The 27083-nt window shown below is 37.5% G+C and overlaps 2 protein-coding genes across 4 annotated transcripts; one reads left to right on the forward strand and one right to left on the reverse strand.

Moving 5' to 3' along the window:
- The first annotated feature begins 324 nt into the window (after nucleotides 1-324).
- Nucleotides 325-7190, forward strand: zdhhc16b (zinc finger DHHC-type palmitoyltransferase 16b). Of its 3 annotated transcripts, XM_056770866.1 has the most exons (11): nucleotides 332-493; nucleotides 2107-2232; nucleotides 2790-3038; nucleotides 3163-3357; nucleotides 3480-3568; nucleotides 4065-4093; nucleotides 4241-4374; nucleotides 4602-4687; nucleotides 4784-4907; nucleotides 5673-5743; nucleotides 5840-7190. In XM_056770866.1, the coding sequence occupies exons 3-11, from the start codon at nucleotides 2799-2801 to the stop codon at nucleotides 5940-5942; spliced, it is 1071 nt and encodes a 356-aa protein (XP_056626844.1). In that variant the 5' UTR covers nucleotides 332-493; nucleotides 2107-2232; nucleotides 2790-2798; the 3' UTR covers nucleotides 5943-7190. The 3 variants fall into 3 exon arrangements, with proteins under 3 accessions (XP_056626843.1, XP_056626844.1, XP_056626842.1); XM_056770865.1 differs by lacking the exon at nucleotides 2107-2232 and having other exon boundaries at nucleotides 325-493; XM_056770864.1 differs by lacking the exons at nucleotides 332-493; nucleotides 2107-2232 and having other exon boundaries at nucleotides 2250-3038.
- mms19 (MMS19 homolog, cytosolic iron-sulfur assembly component) lies at nucleotides 7131-26808 on the reverse strand. Its single transcript, XM_056770863.1, has 31 exons — nucleotides 26712-26808; nucleotides 26215-26263; nucleotides 25920-26020; nucleotides 25561-25646; nucleotides 25161-25235; nucleotides 24271-24340; nucleotides 24047-24175; nucleotides 20520-20581; nucleotides 20281-20367; nucleotides 20068-20142; nucleotides 19800-19877; nucleotides 16821-16959; nucleotides 16364-16518; nucleotides 14146-14224; nucleotides 13831-13956; nucleotides 13450-13531; nucleotides 13272-13369; nucleotides 13033-13182; nucleotides 12681-12836; nucleotides 12512-12596; nucleotides 12002-12104; nucleotides 10128-10202; nucleotides 9664-9790; nucleotides 9366-9472; nucleotides 8944-9000; nucleotides 8657-8843; nucleotides 8466-8548; nucleotides 8192-8356; nucleotides 8046-8105; nucleotides 7862-7962; nucleotides 7131-7787 (listed from the first exon to the last, which is right to left on the reverse strand). The coding sequence occupies exons 1-31, from the start codon at nucleotides 26797-26799 to the stop codon at nucleotides 7757-7759; spliced, it is 3066 nt and encodes a 1021-aa protein (XP_056626841.1). The 5' UTR covers nucleotides 26800-26808; the 3' UTR covers nucleotides 7131-7756.
- Between the last annotated feature and the right edge of the window lie 275 nt (nucleotides 26809-27083).

Here is a 27083-nt window from a genome sequence, read left to right on the forward strand (position 1 = left end):
AAGAGCCCGTTACACGTTAACCCAGGAACAGTACCAAACGCTTCTATTTTTCAAAAATTATCTATTTTAGTACATACTTATCAATTTTTGTCTATTATTTAAGAATTATTGTATGAGAATCGATATTTGTATTGCTTATTTACACTTCATTTGTCATTGTTGTTTTTTTTATTATTAATGTGGCCACATTTTACATTGCAGTACACATAGATGTTTCTAGAGTTAGATGTTTATATATAATTCAAAGTCAAGGATTAACAGATTTCATTGCAAACGCGTTTAAACTGTATTCCGTACAATAGACGTGTCTTTTATTTTGAAAACTATAGTAAAACACCGGAAACTCATTCTGGTCATGCTCTTGCTACAGAAGTACTGTTTGTTGGTGGATGAGGTGTAATCTATTTAATTCATAAACATTCATGAGATACGTGTCTCTTTTTTAATTGCGAATATGGCCTGAATCTTTATGAGCGATTCGGGACCGGATTTGGTACGTATTTTATTTTTATTGCCTGGCAGTGGAGCATCCTCACCTGGCGCAGATTTACATGTAAATGTATAACGTTACCTGGCCTTTGAAATAGCGGCATACACACGTCCCCTTTAGTTACTCGATATCAATAGCAGCATACGCGTCATTACTGAATCTAAAAGCATTTTGATCGCACTTTATTTGACCTCTTTTGTTCTAATGAACCTGCTGTTGCAATGGAAAGTGTATCTTTAGATCAGCAGCAGACGTGCGTTGAAACCTGAGATCAGACCCTGTCTCAACGTTACAGTATGTCAGTCATAAGCATGACAGTGGAACCAGGTCAAGTGTGGGTTTCCATGGACCCCAAGTGTCGGCAAACGCATCATGGACCCTGTCCGCATCCTTTCTTATCACCTGCATTTATTTTGTCTTGTGATAAAGTTTCTGCGTTTAACCTTAGCCAGAGTGGCATTGCATTTTCGTTTTGCTTTTGTGGTACATATAGTAGTATATTAAAACTATATTTTTAGTTTTATAAGGTTTAGCCAAACAATTATGCATGGTAATATAAGATATACTGATTTTGACAAGCTTGACTGTACGTTCTACATAGCTTTTGTTTTAAAATGCTTTTGACTTAGTTTTTAAATAATAATTGCATAAAATGATAGTTCACCCAAAATTAAAATTCATAATTTACATTCAAACCTGTTTGACTTTCTTTCTTCCGCAAAACACAAAAGAAGATATTTTGAAGAAGGTTGGTAAGCGAGCAACGGTGGCACCCATTCAATTCTGTTGTATGGACACAAAACCAATGCAAGTGAATGGGTGCCAGCAACATTCTTCTAAATATCTTTATGGGTGAACTATCACTTTAAATGCTAGTTTTCACAGACTGATAAAAACGGACTATGTAGTATATTTTTTAGTAAATGTTAGTCTAATATTAAAAATGAATCAAAATAATATTTAAATATTTTTTGGTCATTATTTTTTGGTTGGACTTTTTGGATAAATATTCGCCTAAAATGAGAAAAATAGAATGACCTTGGCTTGGTTGTGTTTTATATTTAACCTTCAGACATTTAAAAGCACTTTCTCTCAAAATCCATGTAATGAGTAATGCACCATATTACATCACATGACATTTTTCAAAGCCATGCAAGCAAAAAGACAAACTTATCGTAAGCTCATATTTCCTCCTTAAACGTTGGGAAGACAAAACAGGTCCAGGTTTATAGATCTTATTTGAAAACCTTCTCAGGCCACGAGGGATCCCCAAAGGACACGATAAAACAAAGGACAAATGCTGTAACTTATACTGTTACAAGATTAGAATACTCACTTTCATCATATGCTGTGGCCATATCAGATAGACCCTTATTATCCCCATGAGGAAATGTGTCCAGTGCCAGGTTACTCTGGTCGTGTGCCTTGAAGCTTTTCCTAATCTGGTTGTTGTTACATAAAGTGAACCGCCAAGAGCTTGATAAAATATTTAGAGTGTTTTTTCCTGCCTTGGACATTAGTTGATAATCCTACCCAGTAGTTGTCCACCCCTTAGGAGGATATTTTGAGCTCGCCACATTTGTTTTCCTAATCAAACTAATGCTTTTGTCCTTTAGAGAAGGTGTATTTTTGTGATCTCTATGGTCTTTAACATGGACGCATGCTCTTGTGACGGCACAGAACAACTTTTTTGTGACGTTGGTCTATTTTGAACCCGATTTGTAAGAAAATCTAAATCTAAGGTTAGTTAAGGATTTTACTTAAACTTCCAAAATGCACACAAATATCCAGTCTTAAGTTACTTTAGGTGTTATATTTGCTTTGGTATTAACTGCTAAAATGTTCCTATTTTTCTTCATTATCATCATTGACAATTGTGAGTTAGACCAGTGTACCAACAGTGCTTCACTTTTGTGACTTATATTTGTAAAACAGCATTTTATTATACTATTTTACAATTACATTTATGCATTTGAACAACATTTGTTTATTCAAAGCAACTTGAAGTGCATTTAAGCAATACGTTTTTATCAGTATTTGTGAAAACTGGAGGAAAACAGGTCAAAATAACAGAAAAAAGGCTCTTTATTTTGTCAGATGTCAAATGCTGCAAAGAAAACAAGTTCATATTGACGTTAAGCAACACAACAGTAAAAAGTTCAAAAAATATTTTTTTTTTCTGTTTGGCAGAACCATAAACTTGACAAAGAGTTTGTACTGTTGATTTCTAGCCTGTATGTTATGGATTCATGTGTTATGCATAGGGGAACAACTCTCATTTAGTGTTGTGTGTTTGCAGGCGGGTGGGATGCGTAGTTGGAGGTGGTATCTATCCAGGGTCATGCGCCTCTTCCTACGCTGGTTCAGACTCTGTCCACAGCGAGGACGAAGAAAGCGCCAAAGCGGGGTACGAGACCTTTGGAACTACGGGAAAGTGATGCTCAAGTCCCTGTACTACAACATCCTGACCAATTCGGACACGGTGTTGGACTGTGCCTTTGAGCCCATCTACTGGGTGGTGGACAACCTGACCCGTTGGTTTGGAGTGGTAAGTAGACTAATATCTGTTAATATGATTTTGATTTCATTATGTATTTGCTTCCATCATAAAGGATTGGGTGCAGAACCCACTGTGTTGAATCATTCCTAATGTGTTTACCTTTTTTGTGAAGGTGTTTGTTTCTTTGGTCATCTCCTTGACCAGCTCCGTCGTGATTATCGTGTATGTCTGCATGCTCCCCGTCATCTTGAACACGTACCCCTTACACTGGATACTGTGGCACCTCTGTTACGGGCATTGGAATCTACTTATGGTGGTCTTCCATTATTACAAAGCCACAACCACACATCCGGGTGCCCCTCCACAGGTGACTCAGATTATTTTCGATTTGTAAATTTTTTAAAGTTTAGATGGTTGGAGCATGGTTTGCTTAGAATTTGTTTATTTTATATTTATGCCTTTTTTGCATGTGTGTGTGTTTTGTTTTAGGAAATGAGCGATATTCCAACTGTTACTATTTGTAAAAAATGTATAATTCCAAAGCCAGCTAGAACGCATCACTGCAGCATCTGCAGCAGGTAAGACTTTATTTCTTTATCCACAGGGGACTCAAAAAGCTTAGTTACATTTTAAATTTGGGAATGTCATTGCATTAGATAAAATATTATATTATATTGTTGTATGTAAAGTATTATAATAAGTAACTTGGAAAGTAGCTGGCTGAAATATGTTCAGAGTTTGTTGGATGTAAATCAGTTCCAATTCACACGGGTGTTTTAGCAGAGTAACCAAAGATGTATTCCATCACATTACATATGGACATGTTACGCAATTATTGACAGCCAGAAAGTGTCCGGTTACTTTTGTCTTCATTTTAAACACTACATTGCATTCTGTGTATTGTTTTATAATTGAAATCCAACAAAAAAAATTGTGCGTTCATCTAATATTTTGTTCCCTAATGCATTGATCTCCATACATTATTTCAGTGCAAGATTCTGTATGTATAGATTTTAGAGCCACTGTGTTTGGATGTGTGCTGATTTTACTTTCTGTTCGTTGTTGTTTTCACAGATGTATTTTGAAAATGGACCACCACTGTCGTATCCTTCTAAAGGTGCTAAAATGTAAATGAGTTGTAAATGTTTTGATTTACTTTGATTTATTTATTCATTGTGGCCAGTTTTAAAAGTGAAAATATTTTGTGATTTTACTGTGTGGTTGTGGATCTTTACTGACCTCTTGACCAGCGTGGTTGAATAATTGTGTGGGTCATTTTAATCACCGTTACTTCTTCAGTTTCTGTATGTATATGACCATGGGCTGCATCTACTGCAGCATGAGTGCCAAAGAGATGTTTCTGCAGGCTTACAACGCCGTTGAGGTAACTGATGATCCTCGATAATATAAAGTGTATTGGTCAACCTCTGGTTTGCTGTTGAGATGTGTTTTTTGGGCCTATTTACAAGATCTGATGGCTTTTTAATGGTATACCCTTTGAAACAACAAACTCTTTGCCTAGTGAATGATGCAATTGCATTTATCTTGTAACATTTCATTTTTTAATTATTGAATAGAGTCAAGTCATTTAAACATTTTTTTATTTTAAAGAGCTATTATCAGACGCCTGCTCCTGAATACACCCATCAGGAACGAATGGTTCATAAAAGCCTTATTTATCTGTGGGTGCTCACAAGGTAACAACAATGATGTATTTTGACGAATAAATTTACAACATCCATCCTTCCATCTAATGTTTCTTCCAAATCCCATCTTTTTGACCATTCTTACAGTACGGTGACTTTTGCTCTGGGAGCCCTGACATTGTGGCACGCGGTGCTGATAAGCAGAGGAGAGACCAGTGTGGAGAGACACATCAACCGAAAAGAGAGAAAGCGACTCAAGATGAAGGGCAAAGTAAGACTAATTCATAAACTCTAAAGATCAGTAAAAAGTTGATAGGAGAGCTTAATACAAAGTCCTTTGTCATTTATTACAAAATGTGTGTCCCACAGAGGCTGCATAGTTTTTTATACTTTCATACTATGTCGATTATAGTTTTTTAACGTTTAAATTATACATTTGGTTCATGCATTTACCCAGATTGACCAGGTTATATACTAACTAGAAATTTAATGAGGTACATAACTAGGGATTCTAAGATCAAACTTTGGTTAATGGAGTGTCCAACAACAAGTACAATGTACAAAGATGTAAAAACACTTATTGTAATAATAGGTAGTAATTCTTAGCTAACTTCTTGATTTACTCTCAAATGATTCGTTCCGCGGTTCATCTGTCTAATCCCCTCCTTTCCGCTAGCCTTGTGTGTTGTGATTGGTCAGATGGTCTAGTCTGCTGTGATTGGTCTACCGCGAATGAGGGTCACGAGCCACAGTGTTTGAAGAAGAAGAGGGCAATCCTAGCAAAACGTAGGCGGGGACCATATGTAGTGATGTAAATCCGCGGCGGTTCGCGAATCGGACTAGGGACGACTCATTTGCGTGATTCAGAGTCGACTCCCTTTTTTCCAAGCCAATAACTTTGTTATTCATTCACCTTCGCTTCACCAACTTGGCAGACTACTTACTTTTAAACACGGAAAGATTACACGCTGCATGAAATGTCATTTTCATGATCTCATGTTATGTACGCTTTAATGTATGCTGTATTTATTCCCAGGTGTTCCGTAATCCATACCACCATGGAACAATTAACAATTGGAAAATGTTTTTTGCTGTGGAAAAGCCGAGGTGAGATGTCGACCATTTGAATACATTCCCTTTAATTGTAAATGTAAAAGCAGTTTTTGTGGTCGTGTGTTGTAACACACTTTTCCTGTCTAACAGCCACTGGCTAACACGAGTGCTGCTACCCTCCAGTCATCTTCCTCATGGGGACGGCCTGATGTGGGACTGTCCTAAATACAGAAACAACACAATGGCTATATAATGTCATCGACATATCCTGACCAGATATTTTCTCATCAGCTATGGATCTGTTGGATGAGAGAGGCATCATGTCTGCACCGCCCAAAACGTACTGTTGGTTTATGGACTAATGGTGGAATTTTTTAGGTGGATTTGTTATTAAATGTGTGTGTTTTAGTCCTAAGACGATTTTTTTGAACAGGTGCCGAGTCAGTGGTAGTACTTGGTGCCAAAGAACTGTTGTGAGTGGATTTTAATGACTGTGAAACACTATTTATATTTTTTCATGTTTGTTTTCGGGTGATCATACAGAATAATGGAAATCTTGAATTGGGTTATTCCTGGTACTCGCCGATACCAATGCCTGTATCATTTCTAAACACAATGAGACTAAAAAAAATAGTATCGCTTCATAATAACAAACAATTCCACGTTAAACACATTATGAAATAAAAAAATGATGTGCTTGTCACAAACTTTCAAAGCAAATTTCAGTCAGTTTTGTAACATGATGTATTTTTTTACGAGTACTAGTACATGAGCTTAGTATGGATGCGTCCCTAGACAAAAGAATGTATGTTAATGCTTGAGGCAAGTTGGAGTCATTTGCTAATGTTTTCTAGTTGATGCATTTGACGTGATTTTAAAGTATTTCTGCGGTTTATACAGAAACAGCCCTTGACCACTAGTGAAATGGTTTTATTTTGCATCTTTTTCCTCATTCTGAATTATCATTGTGAAATTTGTGTACTGCTTTTGCTGTACTGACATCAGATTCTAAATAACTTGAAGGTTCAACTTTACCAGGATGATTCCTAAGAGCATCTTATTCTTGTATGAAATTATAAATATCGTTCCGCTTTTGCTTATCATACATTTTTATTACATTTTTTTTATATCATTCAATTTTACATCCAGGTTTAAATGAAAAGATATTTCAGTGTGGACTCTCAGACTTCTTCGTTATCAGCCATACTGGTGACTACCTAAAAAGTATGTTTTAACAATTTAAAGACTACAAAGACAGCATGTGAAAGCGAACAGATCTGTTATAATACAGCAATACAACACAACAGCTGCAGAACAGGTACTTGCCCTTACCACAATTTCTATATTTTCTTTTTAACATAAACCATGTTTGACGTAAATCCACTTTTGGCTTGCATTTTTTATTTGAAGGAATCCATTTTAATAACAAAACTCCCTCACACACCTTTACAAAAAAGTTTTATTGACAAGTTTGACATTAAAATATTGTTTAAGATTCTTGGCATCGAGTTTTGTCAGTTAGATCTATATGTTAATCTTTTGAAAATGAAGAATGACAACCAACGTTTCGGCTAGTATCACACATCATCTTAAAATACTGACATTAAGACACATTCACTGATCCCTGCATCCTTCCCCAAACTACATTTTTTCCACCCGCCATTTCCAAAACTGTAACACAGCATTGACAAACTTGGAATCTGAGGGGGTGTGTGTACAAAGAAACAGGTCAGTAGAATCAGATGTGCCATGTAAGATCTGGCTGCTGGCAATCCATATATGCAAATTTCCTTTCTACGGTCCTGATCCAGCATCACTTTGAAGGCCTGACAGAAGAAACAGTCTGCTTACTGCATCATTATGGGTTCATCTTCAAGCAGTTTGTGGCTGCCTAGAGTTTGTTTAGCCATTGCTATGCCCAGGCAGGCCAAACACTGTGCACTTTAAAGTAGAAAGGATACTATAAAAAGGCTGTGGGCAAGTAAAATCAAAGGCTGTGAATGGTATTCTGTCCCCAGATGTCCAAAGGCCCATCCAATGATGTTTAATCCAGTGGATAGCAGAAGTTTATCTTCCACCAGGACTACCAAGCAAAAACCTGTGAAGAAGAAAGCAGATATTAGATAATGTAAGAACACATGGGACCTTAAAACATAAATCAATTGCTCTTACCATTCTCCCCTGGCAGACACGGCCTCCTTTCTGACCAGCCTCTTAATGTCATCCAGTGGAAGAGCAAGAGCTTTTAGCACTCTAGCACGAAACGGCAAGATCTGAAATGGGTGGTAAACTTATATTATATATAATAAATTTTTTAAAGCAGAACATGATTACAAGTCGATAAATGCATTTTTACCATATGTTCAGGCAAGTGGGACAGAGCATGGACACAACGGATAGATGCAATTTTCACTTTCTGTGGAGTGAAGCATAAGAATTAAACACTGGGTCAAATGCTGCTTTATAAAAATGGCATTTTTCAGAGCACATGAGGTCCTGTACCATAGAGGGGCTGGTGGTGAGGGCCAGCAGGCGGGTAAATAAAGCCTCCAGCTGGTTGTTGAGGGCAGCCGGGGGTTCCAACAAAACTGGCTGCAAACAGGACAGTGTAGTCAACTGCACCCCCTGATCCGGACATGATAACGCCTCTAGCAGAAGTGGCAGCAACTGTTCTCAGAACAGCACAGAAAACGGATTCAACACTTTTAACTAGTGCCACATTGGCAGTACACATTTGCACCTATGGTTCTATGACTGTTTACTCGTAGGCACTCACCGCCGGGAGCTCTGTGAGCTGAACTTGTCTTGGAAGGTTATTGACAATGTGAGAAAGGGCTTTTAAATAACAAGACTTCTTTTCTGTCGAACAAAAGAATATGTTTTAGATATTGCTCCGTTAAAGGAAATTTACAAACAGTTTATCTAGTACACTGATAGATAAAACAGAAAGTGGTTATCCAGCGGTACCCTGCTCTGCCGAGTTGAAGCCTTGAACCAGTTTGGAGGAGTTTTCAGCAAAAAAACGTTGTCGGTACATGATGCGCAGGTCGGCGTGACAGTTGCGATTGAGTACGTCTGGCGAGTCGCTCATGAGAACACAGAAACCATCGGCCACCTTAGACCCTAATTCTGGGTCACTCAACAAAGCAAAGAGCTGAGAACAAATGGGACAGAGTGAGAAATAGATCATCCTAACGTGAACCCGTAAAAATGAGTGTCAAGAATAATGTGAGCGTGAAACAGAAATCTTTCACCTTGTCTGTCAGGACTGTTGATAGTGGATGGTATCGTAAGAGTAGGGCCTTAGACACCTGCGCAAAAAATATACACATTCCTATTAAATGTATGTTTCTGGGCATTAACCATACATGTTATTTTTGTGTTAAAATCAACCAGAACATGTATTTCGTCTTAACTATAATATAATGCAGAACATTATTGATACTGGCTGTAAACTGTGTGTGCTTTGTGTTACCCCAAAATCCAAAATCTACCGGAAGCCTTCTCAATATTTAATAAACTTACAATGACGTTCAGTGTTTTGATCATATGTCTGGTTGTTTTTTGCTAGTTGCCTTCTCGCTAACCAAAGAGCCCACCCCAAGTCTCCATGATATTCTGCTCACTAGACTGTGTCGATGTCATTTTTACGCGTTGGACGTGATTGTGTTCTTACCCATAGAAGTAATGTGAAGGCTTGCGTTCGTTGTGTGGAGGAAACGTTGTCCAACTCCACGCTGATCCTCTTTAACACTCTCTCCAGCACAGCGTCTAAAGCTTTACCTGAACACACAAACGCGATTTCACTTGTACAAATCATTATGCAGATCAGGTAAATAAACTCCACGGCTCGAATAACTCATTCATTATTTCCAATGATGCGGATTGATTTAAAAAAAGCCTTCCATTAGGTAATGTGGCACAAAATGTAGGCCGTGGGATTTGGAATGAAGATAATATCATTGTCTGTGTACCTGCCGGCCTCTTGTTGACCAAACCAGCGAAACATTTAGCAGCAAATGTGTAGGCGAACACGTGCGGACTTGTACAGCTCAGCTCTTCCAACTGGACAAGAAGCCTGTCAATCTCAGGGATGTCCACCTGATCAGATAAAGCATGCATCATGTACAGCATATAAATAAATATGAAGTTTTATTACAAACTGGTCATAATTAATAAAGATTACGTTCATATACTTGATTTCATTCCAGTTATTTTATAGCGCTTTTCACAATTTACACCCACACATTTTGTTGTGGGAAATAATTGAACTTTAGCTTTGGTGTAATATCAAACCTAATATTGTATTTTCTTTCACTGATGTTGTTTGGAAAAAAAACCTTATATGATTTGGGTGTACAGCAATACACAATAAAAAAATCATTAATTTCCATTTAAGCTTCTAAAAGAAACTCATTTCAGAACAAACATAACTCACATTCCGTGGAAAAGAGCACACGCAGGCCATCAGAAGACACACCAGTTGAGACGGGCCTCTGGATTCTGCATGAATCTGGAAAAACATACACAGTTACTTGTATTTCTTTACCCAAAGATGCCGAAAGATTGGAGAATTTGCACATTGATGACCTGAGCGGCTAGACCACCAATTGCTCGAGAAGTCTTAAATCCTTCCAGACGAATTTGACAAGGTTTTCTAGAATTTTGTTAATCCGGAGTAATAAAGCCTGGTCTGTGAGATGTGCTTTAAAGGGAACCCCATCTACTTAACACTGGCATCGGCTATATAGATGTGAAATAAAACCTGTTCTCTTAATGTGATAGTTCACCCAGACTTTCTTTTTTCTGCACAACACAAAAGAAGATATTTGAAAGAATGCTGGTACCAAACAGCAGCCGCACCCATTCACTTCTATTGGATGGACTCAAAATCAATGCAAGTGAATGGGTTCCAGTTTCCACATTCTTCAAAATACCTTCTTTGTGTTCTGCAGAAGAAAGTCATACAGGTTTGAAAGGACAAGTGTGAGTAAATGATGACAGAATTTTCATTTTTTAAGTTAACTTTAAACGTTTCCTGTCAGTAGATTCAAATATATCAGTAAAGTCAGACATCGAACAGAAGACCGGCTATATAAGTGAACACGGACAGTAGGTGGCTGTATGTGCCCGCCACACAAGTTCGCCTTAATCGAGATACCTGCATCAATCAGAATTTTTTCTGTGACAAAGTTGAAGCCGGTTGAGTCCTAAAAAAGGACATTTTACATGAACAAAATCCATTTCGTAATAGCTAAATGTCTCTTTTATATCACTGCGGTCCTTCTGAAACCTCTTATCTACATATTTTTTTGCAATAAATCATTATAATTAATCACCATTTATGTTTGTCACTGGGTTTTTGCAAGTACCTTACCAATCTACCAAAATATCTAAATAAATGTGCTTGTCCACTTTGCCAACACAATGTTTGAAGGGGTCATATGGCACGAATACGTGTTTTTCTGTGTCTTTGGTGTGTTATAAGTTGCTCATGCATGTATTAGACAGATAAAATCGCAAAAATGTCAGAAACAAAAGATGCATTCTATCTAAAAATGAATGTTCACCCAGACCTGCCTGAAACGACTTGTGTAATCACACCCCCATAAATCTACGTCAGTTGGTGGTATGATTTGACTAAGACCGCCCAAATGTATACGCAAGTAAGGTCAGTTGAATTGCTTTGGAACCTGATGTTCCCAATATGGTAAGAGGCATTACAATTTTGTCGAACACTTGCAGTATTCGACCAATCACTACGCAGTGGTTAACTGGCCAACCATAGCACACCTCGCTTTTCAGAGAGATGAGCTTCGTAAAAAATCTCCTTGTTTCAGAGAGGCAGGGCAAAGAGAAGATACAAACGCAGGGTATGTTTGAAATACAGCATTTTAGAACCTTAAATCGGGTATACACATTGCATAACATCTAAAACAAACAATACAATGTTTGTAGGCCTAGCACGTAATCATGTATCGTTTCTGACCAACAAAATAAAAATATCACCAAATATTGTTTTTATATCTTATCTTCCATTTTCTTTTCCACATGTATTTTATTACATGACAATATCTACAGAAGAACTGTACAAAGATTATTTTTCAGTTCTGTTCACCTGTGCATGCATGCAACCCATCGTTGAAAAACAATGCCCTTCGTAGATTAAAAAACGAAGCGTATAAAAAAAATCTTTGTAGTGTTACAATTAAGTAATGACAACATTTTATGTGCTTCTAATGATGTACTTTAGTAGAAGACAGATATAACGTATTAATGCACACAAGTCTGGGATCGTTTTAATCCTCATACCTGCAGCAATTGGATTTGGGAGGGAAAGTCATTATCCGGCAGGAAGGACACATCTCCATTCAGGAATAGATTTACAGCCTGGGCAGCCATGTGGGATGCTAATCTATAAAACATCAGAATGGTTCGTGTTTGAATATTGATGTTTTGTGCATGTCAAAGTTATGTTCGGAAAGTCCCAAAATGAAGTTAGTCACAAGGTGTCATCTCTGTGTTTATAGTGTCACCAAACAGAACTGCGAAAAGATAACATGTTCCGGTATGTTATTCCAAACAGGGGGGTTACTTCCCCTTCTGTCACTGGTTAAATTCACACCATTGGTTGAGCCAGAAGTTGAAGAAGCTGCTCAAACTCACAGAAATGTTTAGATAGTGCCACTGAGCCACCGTCTACACTTTGGGCAGGCTATGTTACCCATCGTTTACTTCGCATCAACAGAATCCAATGGCACTAGAAGCACAGAAATTACACAATTCATTTTTTTATGTATAGGGGTGTGATTTTTTACTTACTCTGTTTTTAATCCAGCACAGGCTGTGCTTATGACAGGAACTATCGCAGACAAAACGGCTTCATCTGTCAGTAGACTACGGTCACCTGTTGAAACAAAAATAGCGCTGGCAAACAATTCCAAGCACAGAATATCTGTCAAAAATACAGTGGACAAATCAGAGTCCCTACTCTGCAGAACTGCTTTCAGAAACAATCCGAAGAGTTGAGGAATAATGATGTCATTGAAGAATTGACCAATCTCCTCAGTGTCACGTGTGTGTTGTGCTATCTTCTCCAAACTGATGCATACGGAGATCACTTCCTCCACAGAGAAACCGCAGCTACCTTAAAGATGAGCAATACTTTCATCACTATTTCAATATATTACGTACAGTATGCATTATAATATAAAAAACACACTTATATTAAACAATAAATGAATCACGCCTATTCTACTGTGTATTTTAGCGAGAATAGACTGAAAACATTTATTTTAAAATGTTGAGTATAAATGCATAAAATAAAATGAATGAACACATACCTGCATGGGCTGAAGCCACAACCTGCAGCAGCACGGGGGCGCTCTCACTCACCACGCTGGCTTGAGACGACACGGATGCTAATGCAGTCACGCATCGCTGACGCACAGCTCCATTAGACTGAGACAAGCGATCACTGACAGTCGCTGGATCTGCAAGAAGTCATTCTTGAAGATTAAGTGTGCCCCGATGGGATTAGCTATTGTGTTTTCAATACTAAGACATAATGGGAGAGCCCCACCTGAGAAGATCTCTTCCTTCAACCGAGGAATCATCCTAGAGATGAAAGCTTTGGGATGTAGATGAGCCAGAGAGCCTGAACACTCCACCACTGCCAAACTGAGAGAGAGACAGAAATATCAGTGTGAGCCAAATGTCTAAGATACCGTCGGCAGTGATCATTTCTGGGTGATAACTACCTCAATTTACTATCCTCTTCTTCTAGAATGAGTCTTGTCAAATGATCAACAGCTTTCTCAACATCTGGCGGTGTAAACAAGCCTGTGAGGAGCAAAACAAGAGTGACATTTCAATGGCTATTTGTTATTCAGCAACCTGGCTTCCCTAATCAAGGATAACATGGATATAGATATAAAATGGATAAAGATGTTTGTTTTAGTTGTATTCTTTTCAGCATGAAGTGTTTTACAATGGTCACATTGTATTGTGGATTGTACTATATAAACCTAAATGAATAGTCCATATAATAGAAGATAATAGAAACAGGGTGGCTGCATGTAGAAAACGCATGTCAGTGGAAACAATACTGTTTGTTGTGGTTTTGTTGTGTTTCCTCTCACCAGGCTGCTGTCCCAGTGCAGCAAGCACACGTGTGGCTGTGACCTGAAGACCAACGCTAGACTCCGTCAGCGCAGAGAACACCACGCTAGCCAAAGACTGTTGAAACGGCACCAAAACACTCTCCTCTGCATTCATGCGTCGCAGAAAGAGAAAGAAATCATATTACTTATACTTACTTTGAAACTTGTAGTGTCATAACTGTTCGAGCAGATTATACAGGATTATACATGAGCCCAACTGTACTGACTCACTACCAGCCTGAAGGGGTAAATGTGTTTTAACTTGGTAGAAGTTTGAGCGTGTTGTTTTCTCACCTCCCTCTGCAGGCCGGCTCAACGGGGTGGGCAGAACAAAACCCTGTATAACCTCCAGAAGGGTGCGCCGTTGGGCACACTATATAAAGATGACAAAACAAAATTATATAAACATTTAAACAAAGCACTGAGTCAACATATAATAAACCCAGTTAGTTTGTTTTGGTGTGCTTTTCCCTGCAAGAATGTGAGAAAATCGAGCCGTTCAGATTTTGCGCTCCGGTTGTGATGTCCAAAGCGGATTTTATTATAATGTTACCGCCCCTTATTCTACACAGTTCCACCCACACGCGACAGCGGTGTACGTGAGTGACGCCATGGCAAAAATTTGTGAACAACATGCAATTGAGTCGCTGCACAGAGTCCAAACTAGGAAGATTTATTTTGTTTTTAGTGGAAATCTATCAGAAACCATAAGTAAAAACCTGCTTGTTTGCGCGAATCACTTCAAGACGGAGTGCATTTTCAACCTGGGACAGTACAAACAGGATTAGCTCCGAAGTTTTTCCTGAAGAGGGATCAAGGTCAACTGAACGTGACAAAACTGCCGATGCGAGTAATATTTATCAACAGTCTAAATTGACATCAATGTACCATATATATATATAGGACGATACCGTTAGCATATGATAGCGAAGGGAGCTAAGTCAGTCACGGGCTAAATAGAACATTCAAAGCCCGTGTTAAACTTACTGTATATAAGTGCAGATGGACACTTTGAGTTTAGCTGTATGAATGTTAATACATTAACATGCTTTAATATGTTTAGATCTGGCAAACTGTTTGTTTTGCTAATGAAAAGGGGCGAACACTGCAGGTTAGTTTCGTTTTAAACGTCTCAAATCATTCATGCTTATGCTGAGAAATCATTCACAGCTTACTAGGTTATGCTTTCACTTTGTGTGTGTAACATTATAACTTGTTAAAGACAAGCGCTTAAATCCACGTTATTTGCTGAGATCTGCAGGTATGCAATCCGTGGATTTTCGGCAAACATACACGCACAACGTGAGCGCTGTTTGCTGTGACAAAATTTTTAGTCTACAGACCAATGATTTGAGACATTTAAAACGTAACTAACCGCAGAGGAGTTCAGGAAACATAATTTAGCTAAGCCATGGCAGTCTTCATTGGTGCAGTGTTGACACGCAGGACGGAAGGGGGGTGGAGTTGCTGTAACTCATTATCATTTTAAAGAGACATACACTAAAATGGGTTTCTGTGAGCAGAGCTGGTTTTGACGAGGCAAGAAGGGATTTGTTTACACAGCCATTGAGTGTTTTTAAGCAAAATATGTTACAGACATTTCATGAAGATCCTAATAAATCCAACCAACTTGTTGAAAGTGGTCGTCTGAGGAGACCTTTAAAGTGCTGTTAATAATTATTCAGCTGCTGTTTAAATATGCAATCTGTTTGTTCTACGTGCGAATGAGTTGTATGGTTTTGTGTAACTGTAGTCGACTTTTTAGCGTCTGGTGGACGCGAACACATAAACTGAATCAGAGCTGCTCTAAAAGAGTTTACCTCAGCAGCATTTAACAGTTTAATTTGAGTGAAGCTGCTGTCAAACTTTGCGGCAAGCCGTCAAAATTAAAGTCCGTCGTCGAAATTAAAGTCCAGTTAACCTCATAGCAAACTAAAAAATGTACAAAACTAGTAATTTAATGTAAGTAGACTTAAAACAGCAAAATAAAAAAACATATGATGTGAGATACTGGTTCATATTAACATAGTGGTACACCACAAAAAAAGAAAACACAGAATCCAGTAAAATAAAAACGGAAAAAATGGAATTTGGGAAATAAAATAATGGAATTTAGGAAAGAGATCAAACGGATTTCTGGTTTATATGGAGGAAGTGAGTTGGATGTCTTAATATCCAAAAAAATTCTCTGAGCAAAATAATAACTGTAAATACCAACAGCACAGACTTTATTTAAATATATATTATCCCTTTTGAGTCAAATTTGAGGTCATGTTTTAATAAAATAAATATTGGATTGCAAAAATAATCTTTGAAGATTGTTGTCTTATTGTATTTTTTTCTTAACTAACATTTACATTTAGTTAAAATGATGAAACAAATCCAATTCATGTTCAGTAAAATAAATTGAATGCAGAAAAACTATTTACAATTGTATAGTACTGTATGCAATTGACCCATATCGCAATCGGCCAATAGTTGTTTGTTAAAAATCGGTCTCGGCTGTGTTTACCTCTGTCCTGTTGTTATACTGCTCCAGGAGGGCAGGTATGACGGCCGAGGTCACTATCAGACTCGCTCTGTATGAGGCCCCATTGGCGGCCTGCAGGAGTTTGGCACTGGGCCACACAAGTTTAAGGTCTGGCTCACAGAGATGGTGCTGACAGTCTGAGAAGATGAGACATACACCAGGTGTGATGGATTAAACAAGCCAAGGCAGCATGGATATATGACGGTATAAGTTATGAGGCCGATCAGTCACTCCCATAGCTTCTGTTCAATTCATTATTGGGCGAAAAGTAATACTTGTGGAAAAATGGCCCATTCATAATTCATATTGTTTTTTGGCTGGAGGATTCCCTGCTGTCAATCATTCTTGCATATAATCTACATAAACTACACTACTTGGCGATTAGATGGTGGTTAAATGAAACCAACTTCCACTAAATAACAATATAACACATTTGTACCTTTGAGTACGAGGTTCAGAAAGACCTGCAGAGCATCCTCAGAGTCTGAATCGAGCACGGAACGAGAAAGACAGGATGTGATCGTGCCGAGAGCGGATAGGCCGGCTGATTCCACCCTCTCGCTGGCTGTCTGGAGCACCTAAACAAGATATAAATCAAAGATCAAACAAGACTGTGAGGGCTGGAATCTGTGAGTGGTTCTAATGCGGACTCGTTTTTTTCCAATTTTTGTAAAAAACTGGAACCATATGATTTTTATGATACTGGTTTCATTAAAGGGATCACATGTTGTGAAATGCATACTGATGCTTATTTGTTCTTTAGACATACTGACTTACAGCTAAAATTTAAACAAAGCTGAGATATTTCAGAGATGTAATGGATGAATACACCAGTCCACAGGTACTACATTAGTTAACAGATAAAGAGAACATAAGACTGGGTCACACACTGCAATACCCACGTTTTTGGGTGAACTGTCACTTTAACGAAGTCGAAAAAAGGTGTAAAAATACAGTATATTGTGAAAAAAATTTTTTCTAATCCCATTGGTAGAGCTGCCAACACATGACCTCTAACTGCTTTAAGAAACTTCTCTCCAAGTGCTTAGCGTTCTGATAGTATATATATTATATAAAAAATACTTAAAAGTCAAGTGTTTTCGGTCCATTTTGATGCACAAAATGACCCGACATCCTTGATTATCATAGTTCTTGATTATGAAGAATTAATTTTAGCCACCTTATAATAAGGATCGATCTGCATTCTGAGCAGTTTTGAGATATTGAGATTAAAAGATTTTGCATTTCATTAACTCATGTCAAAAATGTAGAAAACTAATAAAAGACATCTCTGTATAAAAAAGTCACAGAATTAGAATGATACATTTAGTGTTAGGAGTTATGATATGTTAAGTGTGAAAACGTGGAAAATAAATATATTTCAAGTGTAAATGTGTCTAAATAACTGAAATGAATATTTGAACAAAAGAGTACCTTAATCTTTTTGTTTTATCATTATAGTGTTGATGGGTAATTTTTGGCATTTGTGTGTAAACGTGATGTAGAAACAAAAAATTCTGGGAAACTATTCAAATAAATGCTTAAATAATTTAAATTCAAACGATGAAACATTTTATTTGTTAATTATTTTCTTTGGTCATTTTAGACCCACATTTTGCATAAGAAAAGGTTTTAATAGCTTGTGCATCAAAGGGTTAATTGACATACAAAAAGTTGCATACAACCCTGAATGTTGTCAAGCTTTAACAATAATGAGTTTTATGTAAAACACAAATTCTATTGAAAATTGTAATGTTTTGGAAAAAATCTGTTCTTTGAATTTGAATATTGTGATGCTTTTGCATTGAGTGTAGTTTTAAATTGTGAGAAGGGCTGTAAATGTTATGGGATTTATGCACAGCTTTTGAGTGAAGTACGGGAAAATGCTGCTGCTTCCGAAAGCCACAGGGCATTCCCCTACGGAAACTCCAATATGCACTGCAAAAGTAGACCATAAAACGTTCTAGGATCAAGGAAATGCATATAGACAGCTTTTTATCACTGTTACTCAAGCCTCAGCAGGTATTTTTATGATAATAAAGTATATTTATAATGATCATGTTTGCCGGGTGTTGCTTTTTCAAATGCACATTATAAGCGACTCTGCACTGCTTTTAGATCGAGCAGCATTTCCTAATGATTGCGATTAATAATTGTCCAGCCATAATTGTGAGGTGAGTGTTTTACCCTATTAATCCAGCGTATGAAATTTAGCGGCATCTAGCGGTGAGGTAAATAGATCCTCCAAAAAAATTACACACGGGTCCTTTAACATCTGAAAAACAGCTGTTTCACTGGTGCAGACATAACACTATATGAATATGCTACGACAATGTTTCAATTTACAGCAAACAAGAGATTTGTTACTCAAACAGCGAGTCAATTTTAATGAACCTGTAAAAAGACTAAAAAAACAGAGGCATCAGTTTAAACCAGACAGCTGATTTAGTGAGTGTCTTTAGAATTTTTTTTATTTACTGACTGTTTTTTCATAAGGACAAAAACAATGTAACTACACTCACCTAAAGGATTATTAGGAACACCAAACTAACACTGTGTTTGACCCCCTTTCGCCTTCAGAACTGCCTTAATTCTACGTGGCATTGATTCAACAAGGTGCTGAAAGCATTCTTCAGAAATGTTGGCCCATATTGATAGGAAAGCATCTTGCAGTTGATGGAGATTTGTGGGATGCACGAAGCTCCCGTTCCACCACATCCCAAAGATGCTCTATTGGGTTGAGATCTGGTGACTGTGGGGGCCATTTTAGTACAGAGAACTCATTGTCATGTTCAAGAAACCAATTTGAAATGATTCGAGCTTTGTGACATGGTGCATGATCCTGCTGGAAGTAGCCATCAGAGGATGGGTACATGGTGGTCATAAAGGGATGGACATGGTCAGAAACAATACTCAGGTAGGCCTTGGCATTTAAACGATGCCCAATTGGCACCAAGGGGCCTAAAGTGTGCCAAGAAAACATCCCTCACACCATTACACCACCACCATAAATGCATTAATGAGAAATTTAACAGGTGTTCCTAATAATCCTTCAGGTTTGTTCGAGATTAACATGGGTGGCCCAACTTTGCAAATTTTTAAGCACTGTTGCTTTCAAAATGCATATTAACACCATTCATTCCTCACAGGAAAAATTGCCACATGGGCATTATACCAAGAAATGTATTAGCGTAAACTGTTTGATTTGATTTTTTTTTTTTCTGTGTCAAAGTGGAGTACTAGTTGAGTATTCACATTTATTACTGCCAAGGTAATGCAGAATGAACATCACGTAAGCATCCCAACACACTTAAAATACAAAGAATCTGAGACAAAGTGTGAGGAAAAGCAAAATATGGTGTACAGAGTTAACAAAATTGTGGAAAGCATCTGGCACTTCCTGTGTTATTCACTTTACCTCCCTCCGTATTGCGCTCCAAAGGCCAGGAAGGAATTCTGCCAACTCTTTATGGCTATATGTCTGACCACAAGCAGCCTAAAACAAAAAAGAATAATGACAGATTTTATTGTTAGTAGCAAAAATAAAAAAATCTTTCAGCCGACCCGTTGAGCCGGAGCAACTTTCCAAATTCTTTTCCACCGTCAAGCAAATTTTCAAACAAAACAGCAAACAACAGCTTAATTTGCATGTTCTAGAAAGTGTACGGTCTGCATTGCAGCTGTACCAGCGTCTGCAGGGAGTCCACTTTGGCACTCTGAACATCTGAATCCAGCTTCTCAATAATCAGTGGTAATAGAAACTGTAAAAGGATGCAAAACACAAACAAAAACACAAAAAGGTCACTGAACTATTTAAATACGCATATGCAATTTCCAGCACATGACGTGTTTTTCCGTTTGCATAATGCCAAAAGGAGACTCCAGAGAAAGCGTCCTACCTCAGAAAACCGGGGCGTCCCGGTGAGAACAGCACGTAGACACAGAACAAGATCCTCGTGTGTGATTCCAAGAGGATCATTGGGTGGCTAACCAGAAACAGAGAAACAAAGTTTGAAGTCCAGTTATTCATATCTTCAATATCACAAATTTGTTTTTGTATTATTACACAGTTTTCAGAACTTGTGGTGATATAAGAACAACATCGGGTCAAATGGGGACATATTAGATTCTTACTTACAGGACTAAAGTCAATCGGAAAATAGCAGGATGTCACTTCAAAAAGTTCCTCTACGAATTTACCTACAAAAACACAGATTCTTAAATCACTCAATGAATGACTTCCGAAAACTCAATTAAAACTAACATTTATGTATTAAGTCAAACACAATTGATTAAGCTCACCCAAAAAGGTCTCACACAAAGCTTTTTTAAAGGACCTAAGAGTCCTATACAAGTACACAATTAATACACAACTATTCTGAAAGTTGCCTCTGGACCTTGTGGTTACTATATGTCAGGAACAGAGGTTGAGTAAACTGAAAATTCTAAGTCATTGACAGATTGTTTTTACCAGTGAGGGAACAGTCTTAGTTCGAGTCTCTAACCGAGTAGGGATGGGTACCGAAACCCGGTACTTAATCGGTCCCGGCGCGAAATTATAAAAGACCGAAGTATCGATAAGCTCTGATGTTAACGGTTCTGCTGTCGGTACTGGAGAAATTAAGAAAAACATTTCCTATTTATCATTGCTAAATAAACGTTAACTATCATATTTTAACTGACCAACCATTTCTAATTTTCGATAATATTAAAGACATTTACCGGCATTTTCATTATTTGCAATCTCGCTCGCGAAATGTCCGTCTGTCCCACACAACACAGAGCTCGCGCGCAGACAACACGAGAGCTTGCAAGCACACAAAACCAAAGCTCGCGCATAATAAAGTGACGATGGCGGAGAGAATCAAACGGTCTAATTTTTGCTTGTAAGAGCGGAAACACAAGCAATCTGGCAAAACATCTTTCAAAAGTGCATTATGTGCAGACATAGAAATGCATAGTTTTCAACTGCCTAGCTACTAGTTCATCATCCACGTCCTCAGGTACGTATACTAGCCAAGCAGTCTTCCTAAATAACACCGAGATAAACATTGCATAAGGTTTCTGTAAATTAGTATCTAATAATTTAATAAACACACATCACATTAAAAAATAGACTACATATAAATCTTTAGAGTATTTTTTTCTGCAGTAAATCTTACTGCATGTTAAATCTTAAACATTAAAAATGCTTTCACAGTACTGCATTTAAAATGGATGAATAATAATAAATGATGCTTAAGAAATTATAAAGCAGAGCTTACTAAAAAATTAATTGTAGTGATGAAATACATAAACATTTTTTCTGTGTGTACATTGCAAGAGGTTCCAAACCTGTATAACTTTTAAACCCAAACAGAGTTAACTACATTATGTGAATGTAAAGATGCAGTTACAGTGAACCAATCCACTCCAGCATCTGGTCCAATTATGGTTATTATTAAACAACAAAAAAACACAAACAAACTTAGGCCCACATGCATTTTGTTTTAATTCTCTATGAATAATAGGCGAGTATCAGTCATCTTTTACCTGCATTAAGATAAGTTAGGTCAGTAAAGAATCTTTTAAATAGTGAAAACAACTTCAGCTTTAGTTTTGTCTTTCAAAATAAAAACACAACAAAAAGTACCGATACGAGTACCGTTAAAGTACCGGATCGATAAGTGGTATCGATTAAAGTAGTAATACCGTTAAAACCTTAATGATACCCATCCCTACATAAGTGTGACTATTTATTTTTGTATTAACTTCAAGAAATATTTGTGTACCTTATGCCTGTGCTTAGCTAATGCATATGACTCTAACATTAACATGTACTGTTATTTAGGAGTATTACAGTTTGTTTATCCAGCTATGACCTCGGCTAATTTAAGTGTTTAATCTAATATCGAATATCTATTATCTACTATCGTCTTCGGATGTTTCTTCGTTAGACCTAGGGCTCACACTGATAATGTAAAATCCCCACCATCTCTTTCTATACACTGTATATAATATTCAACAACCGTAATCCAGCAATGATGGTAGGCGTTCCATTTGCGGCACATGCTGAACGTGTTTGATCAATCACAACAGACTACACCATCTGACCAATCACATGGCACTAGGTTTACTGATAGGAGGGGATTAGACGGATGAATCGTGGAACAAATCATTTGAGAGTCAGTCAAGAAGTAAGGTATGAATAACTGCAATATTATTGAGAAATAGTAGTGTTTTTACATCTATTGTGATCATTAACTTGTTGTTGGACATAGGGGTGGGCGATCTAGAAAAAAAATTCAAATCACGATTTTTTCCAGATAGATCACGATTCACGATTTTATCGCGGTTCTTCTTCAAGTTGATTTTAAGACTATTTTGCAAATTAAAGGGGCTTCAATACAGCCAGACTAAGTCCCCATATAAAAATATACTCTTTACCATTTATATTTTGAAGAATATTTTAATCAAGTTAATATTTAATGCAAGTGCAAGACCATAAATCAGGTGTTAGCAAAAAACTTTACATTTTGAATTTTGTTTTTCATCTTGTTGCGGCACTCGGAGTAAAGCTGTGGAATGGGCTGTGGAATGGGCGTGGAGGATAAATATTTTTGGCTGGGTATTTCGTAACGTGGATCTACGACTTTGAGCAGTTTTTTAAAGCCCTCATTTTCCACAGTCTTTATGGGAATCATGTCTTTGGACAGGTAAAATGCGACCGCGTCAAGGACATCTTTCCAGCGTTTGTTCATTCTGTCATACGGATACGGAGTTCCTTACTCAGATGGTTCTTTCGCTAAAGTGGTTGTTTAAGCCTTTTAGTTTCCGTATGCTTGGTTGTACCTGATTTACTCGCGTGGGATCCCTTTATAATTTGACTGTCGGCATACTCATTCAGTCCCTTTATTTTGAGGTGGTTAAAAAGGTTCGTTGTGTTGCCTTATGACGCTCGAATCTTATCATTGCCACATTTGCAAATAACTGTTGTTTTGGCCGTGTCAGTTGGGGAAAACCCAAACCATTTCAATATTACTGATGTAGAATTTTTTTTAGGGACCAAGTCCTCCGTGTTTCCCTCCATCTTCACTGACCGCGTCACTTAATCTTACTGAATTCACAAGCAACGTATACGAGTTTGTTAACATGACGCAATCTATCGCAAGTATGTTGACGAATTCTATAGAACACTACTATATAGGACGATTTAACGATTTTCCCGAAAAAGTGGATCGTGCAGTCATTTTAATCGTTCGCGATCTAATATGTCATATCGCACACCCCTAGTTAGACACTCCATAAACCAAAGTAAGACCTTAAAAATTATACGTTACTAACTCTTTAAGACTGCATTTAACTGAAACAAGTCTGCTTTCCCGAGAGTGCACTGGACTGGCTAAGTTTAGATTTTTTAAATAGCGGATATACCACATCTGCAGATTTATCCGATGTCTTTATACTATCCACTATCGTCCATGATGAACAGTTTGTATTTGATCACCAGTCAAGGAGACCGAGCACAGCATGCTCTACAAACATCACTACGTCTCGGAATCTCCCCAAGGAAAATCATAGGGATTGATGATGATGCCAGGATATATTACTTCAATATCTTAGAAAAGCTATAAACACGTAATATTGATATTTTTACTATATTTGTAATAGGAAACCTTTACTAACCAAGATCATAACCCTTGTTAATGATGTTTCTGGCCACCTGGAACGCCAGCAGAAGGTTTCGTGGATCTCTTTCTCCATCAACCGACTGCACAAATCCAAACACAAAGTCTGCCCCCAAGCCCTTCAGTTCTGTGAAAGAAGACTATTGTAAATAAAACAGCTTGGCAACCATTTGGCAGTTCTTTTAGCGTGAGAATAAGGTATGTCATATCTGACAGGCTTACCCTGCTCTCTGGACTCCATTAGATTGATAAGGATGTTGTACACACATGATCGCTCAGCCACCATCAGTGACTGATGTTAAGAAATAGGTTAGAAAAAAATATGTTTTTAACTGTTTACAGTCCTATAACAGCAAATAAAGCTTTCAAACAAAGCTTAATGTTTTCTATCACTGTGTAAAAAGACAACACTAGGGTGTTGTACGAGGTTATCTCACCATTACTTCCTGTATGAAATAATGTGGTTGCTGGGTTTATTTTAGTTGGTTATTTACTGTCCAAATTTTCTATAACAGGCTGGGTGGTTCATATGAATGGTTTTGGTTTCTCAATGTACATATTTTTATAAATTGTTTATTGCATTCCTTGTTAAAATATTTAGGCTACTAGAAAATAAATAGCATAGCTCTCCACCACAAGCTGTGTGATGAGTGTAAAGGGATACTTCACTCAAAAATGAAAATTTTGTCATTATTTATATTTCAGAGTTGTTCCAAATCTATACAAATTTCTTTGTTATGATGAACACAGAGAAATATATTTGGAAGAATGCTTATAACCAAACAGATTGTGTCCCCCATTGACTACCATGGTAGGAAAAAATACAACGGTAGTCAAAAGTCCCCAGAACTGTTTGCTGTCCTACATTTTTCAAAATGTCTTCTGTAGTGTTCAACAGAAAAAAAAGAGAAGTATTTTTTCCTACCACGGGAGTCAATGGGGGGGTCGTATAGTTATAATCATTCTTTCGAATATCTTTCTCTGTGTTTGTAAGAACAAAGAAATGTATACAGATTTGGAACAACTTGAAGGTGAGTAAATGATGACAGAATTTTCATTTTTGTGTGAAGAAGTAAATGTGTCTAAGCAAGCATAACTAATTTATTATTTACCTGAACATGAACATCCTGGAAGATGGAGCGCAAAATGGACACAGCCGATCCAGGTGGCAGAACTGAGCATTTTGTCTGTGCAAAAGATTGTCAAGTTCAGAAGTTTAGTTTAAAAGTTTACAAATAAACTCAAATTTCAAGGCTGTCCGAAGGCATTACTGTGCTCGGTCTAATATTCAAATGACATTTACATGTATGCATTTGGTAGGCGCTTAAATCAACAGTGCATCATACATTTGTAGTATGTGTGTGTTCCCTGAGATCAAAGCCATTGAGTTAATAACACAATGCTCCACCAAATGATCTACATTTAACAATTCCTGTTTATAGCAGAGGCAAGCTTTACTATAAGGTCCACAGACATGCGTGCTCTAAAATTTCAACAGGTACTGAAACTTACCAAAGCCTTAAGCCCCTGAAGAACATGTGGTGTGATTACATGGTGATCCTTCAGTCTGATTTCATAAAAAGCTATCAGGACCTCCACTGCAAACAACACATGCATGTGAGATATGACACAAGTCTTTGCAAGCCCTCCTTCAACAATATGATAGATTTTGTCAATGCAGCAGTGTTTGAAAAATGGATATTTGGAAAAGAAGGAGGATGTGTATGCCAAAATAAAGAACTGAACATTGTATTTTAAATAAACTACATCATTATTCAAATAAAACTATTTCAAGCAGCTGACCATTCAAATGTTCTGCATATTAAATCATTCACGCCACCACAAAATATAATACAACAGAAAGGTCTTACCCTCACTCTGGGACAAGCTGCTGAAGCATTCTAGTAGAACCTGGGACAGGAGTTGGACTCCACGGCCACGGGTCTGATGCTGAGAGCTGGTCAGGCACAGTCTAAATGAATTCAAATCATGGTAAAGTAGGTTAACAACAACTTTTATATATTGACTGCTGTGAAAAGCAAAAATATTGAACATCATCTTCTTTATTCAATACAGGTATTACTAGTATTACCACGGTTTTGAATAATAAAGTCTTACAACCGAAGAGCAGACTCAGATCTCGAAATAAAGAAAACCAAACTTTACCCCAATGCCTCAACCAACTTGAGTACTGTAAACTGTCCAGCCTTGACACCTTAAAGAAAAAGTACAAATATAAAATCTTAAAAGACTAACACTAAAAACAGGCAAACACCAAAGACAAAGGTCACAACAGGGCAGGGAGAAACACTCAAGAGTCCACTGTCAGGTTCACATTTTTGAAACACTGCTAGCAGCCTAGCAAGGCAAGCAAACAAGTCTTAAATACATGTATCGAAATGATGACAACTACTGATTTGGGTCTCTAGTAAATCAAAGTGAGATGCAATTCTGACATCGGTTTGATCTGTATGTTTAGCAGTTAGTGAGAACGATAAAGGATGTGGCGCGCGGTTAGCCTACACGCATTCATGTCACGCTAAAGAGACACACAGCATCACACACATGCGTCGTCCACAAAGGCTCCACAAAGAGCCATACATAAGTCATAGCCGAAAATGGCAAGAAAATGAGAAGACGAGAGAGACACAAGCATAAGCTACCTGCAGCGGTTTCTGTAGCTTTGCTGTCAACCTGTCCTGACACGAATTCTTCTATCAAACCCAACAGCACGCTACTATCCGCAGCCATCCTGCACAGGGCTTCACACTGAACTGTGCGCATGCGCACTAAAGCACTTTGCTGAGCTGGACGTCTGGGTAAAAACAATTAAAAAAAACTTATACTGCAAGACTAGTTATATTGGACTTTATTGCGTATACATACATTTGAAGAGTTTGGTTACAAAATGAGATGGGTCCTTTTGAAAAAAAAAACATGTTTTATTTTGTTATTTAGCTATATTTTTTGTTATTATGGCTTAAAACAAAATAAAACAACTGCAGTTTGATTGATATTAATTGGAATGCACCATA

This window comes from Triplophysa dalaica, chromosome 17 (assembly GCF_015846415.1).
Source record: "Triplophysa dalaica isolate WHDGS20190420 chromosome 17, ASM1584641v1, whole genome shotgun sequence".
NCBI lineage: Eukaryota > Metazoa > Chordata > Actinopteri > Cypriniformes > Nemacheilidae > Triplophysa > Triplophysa dalaica.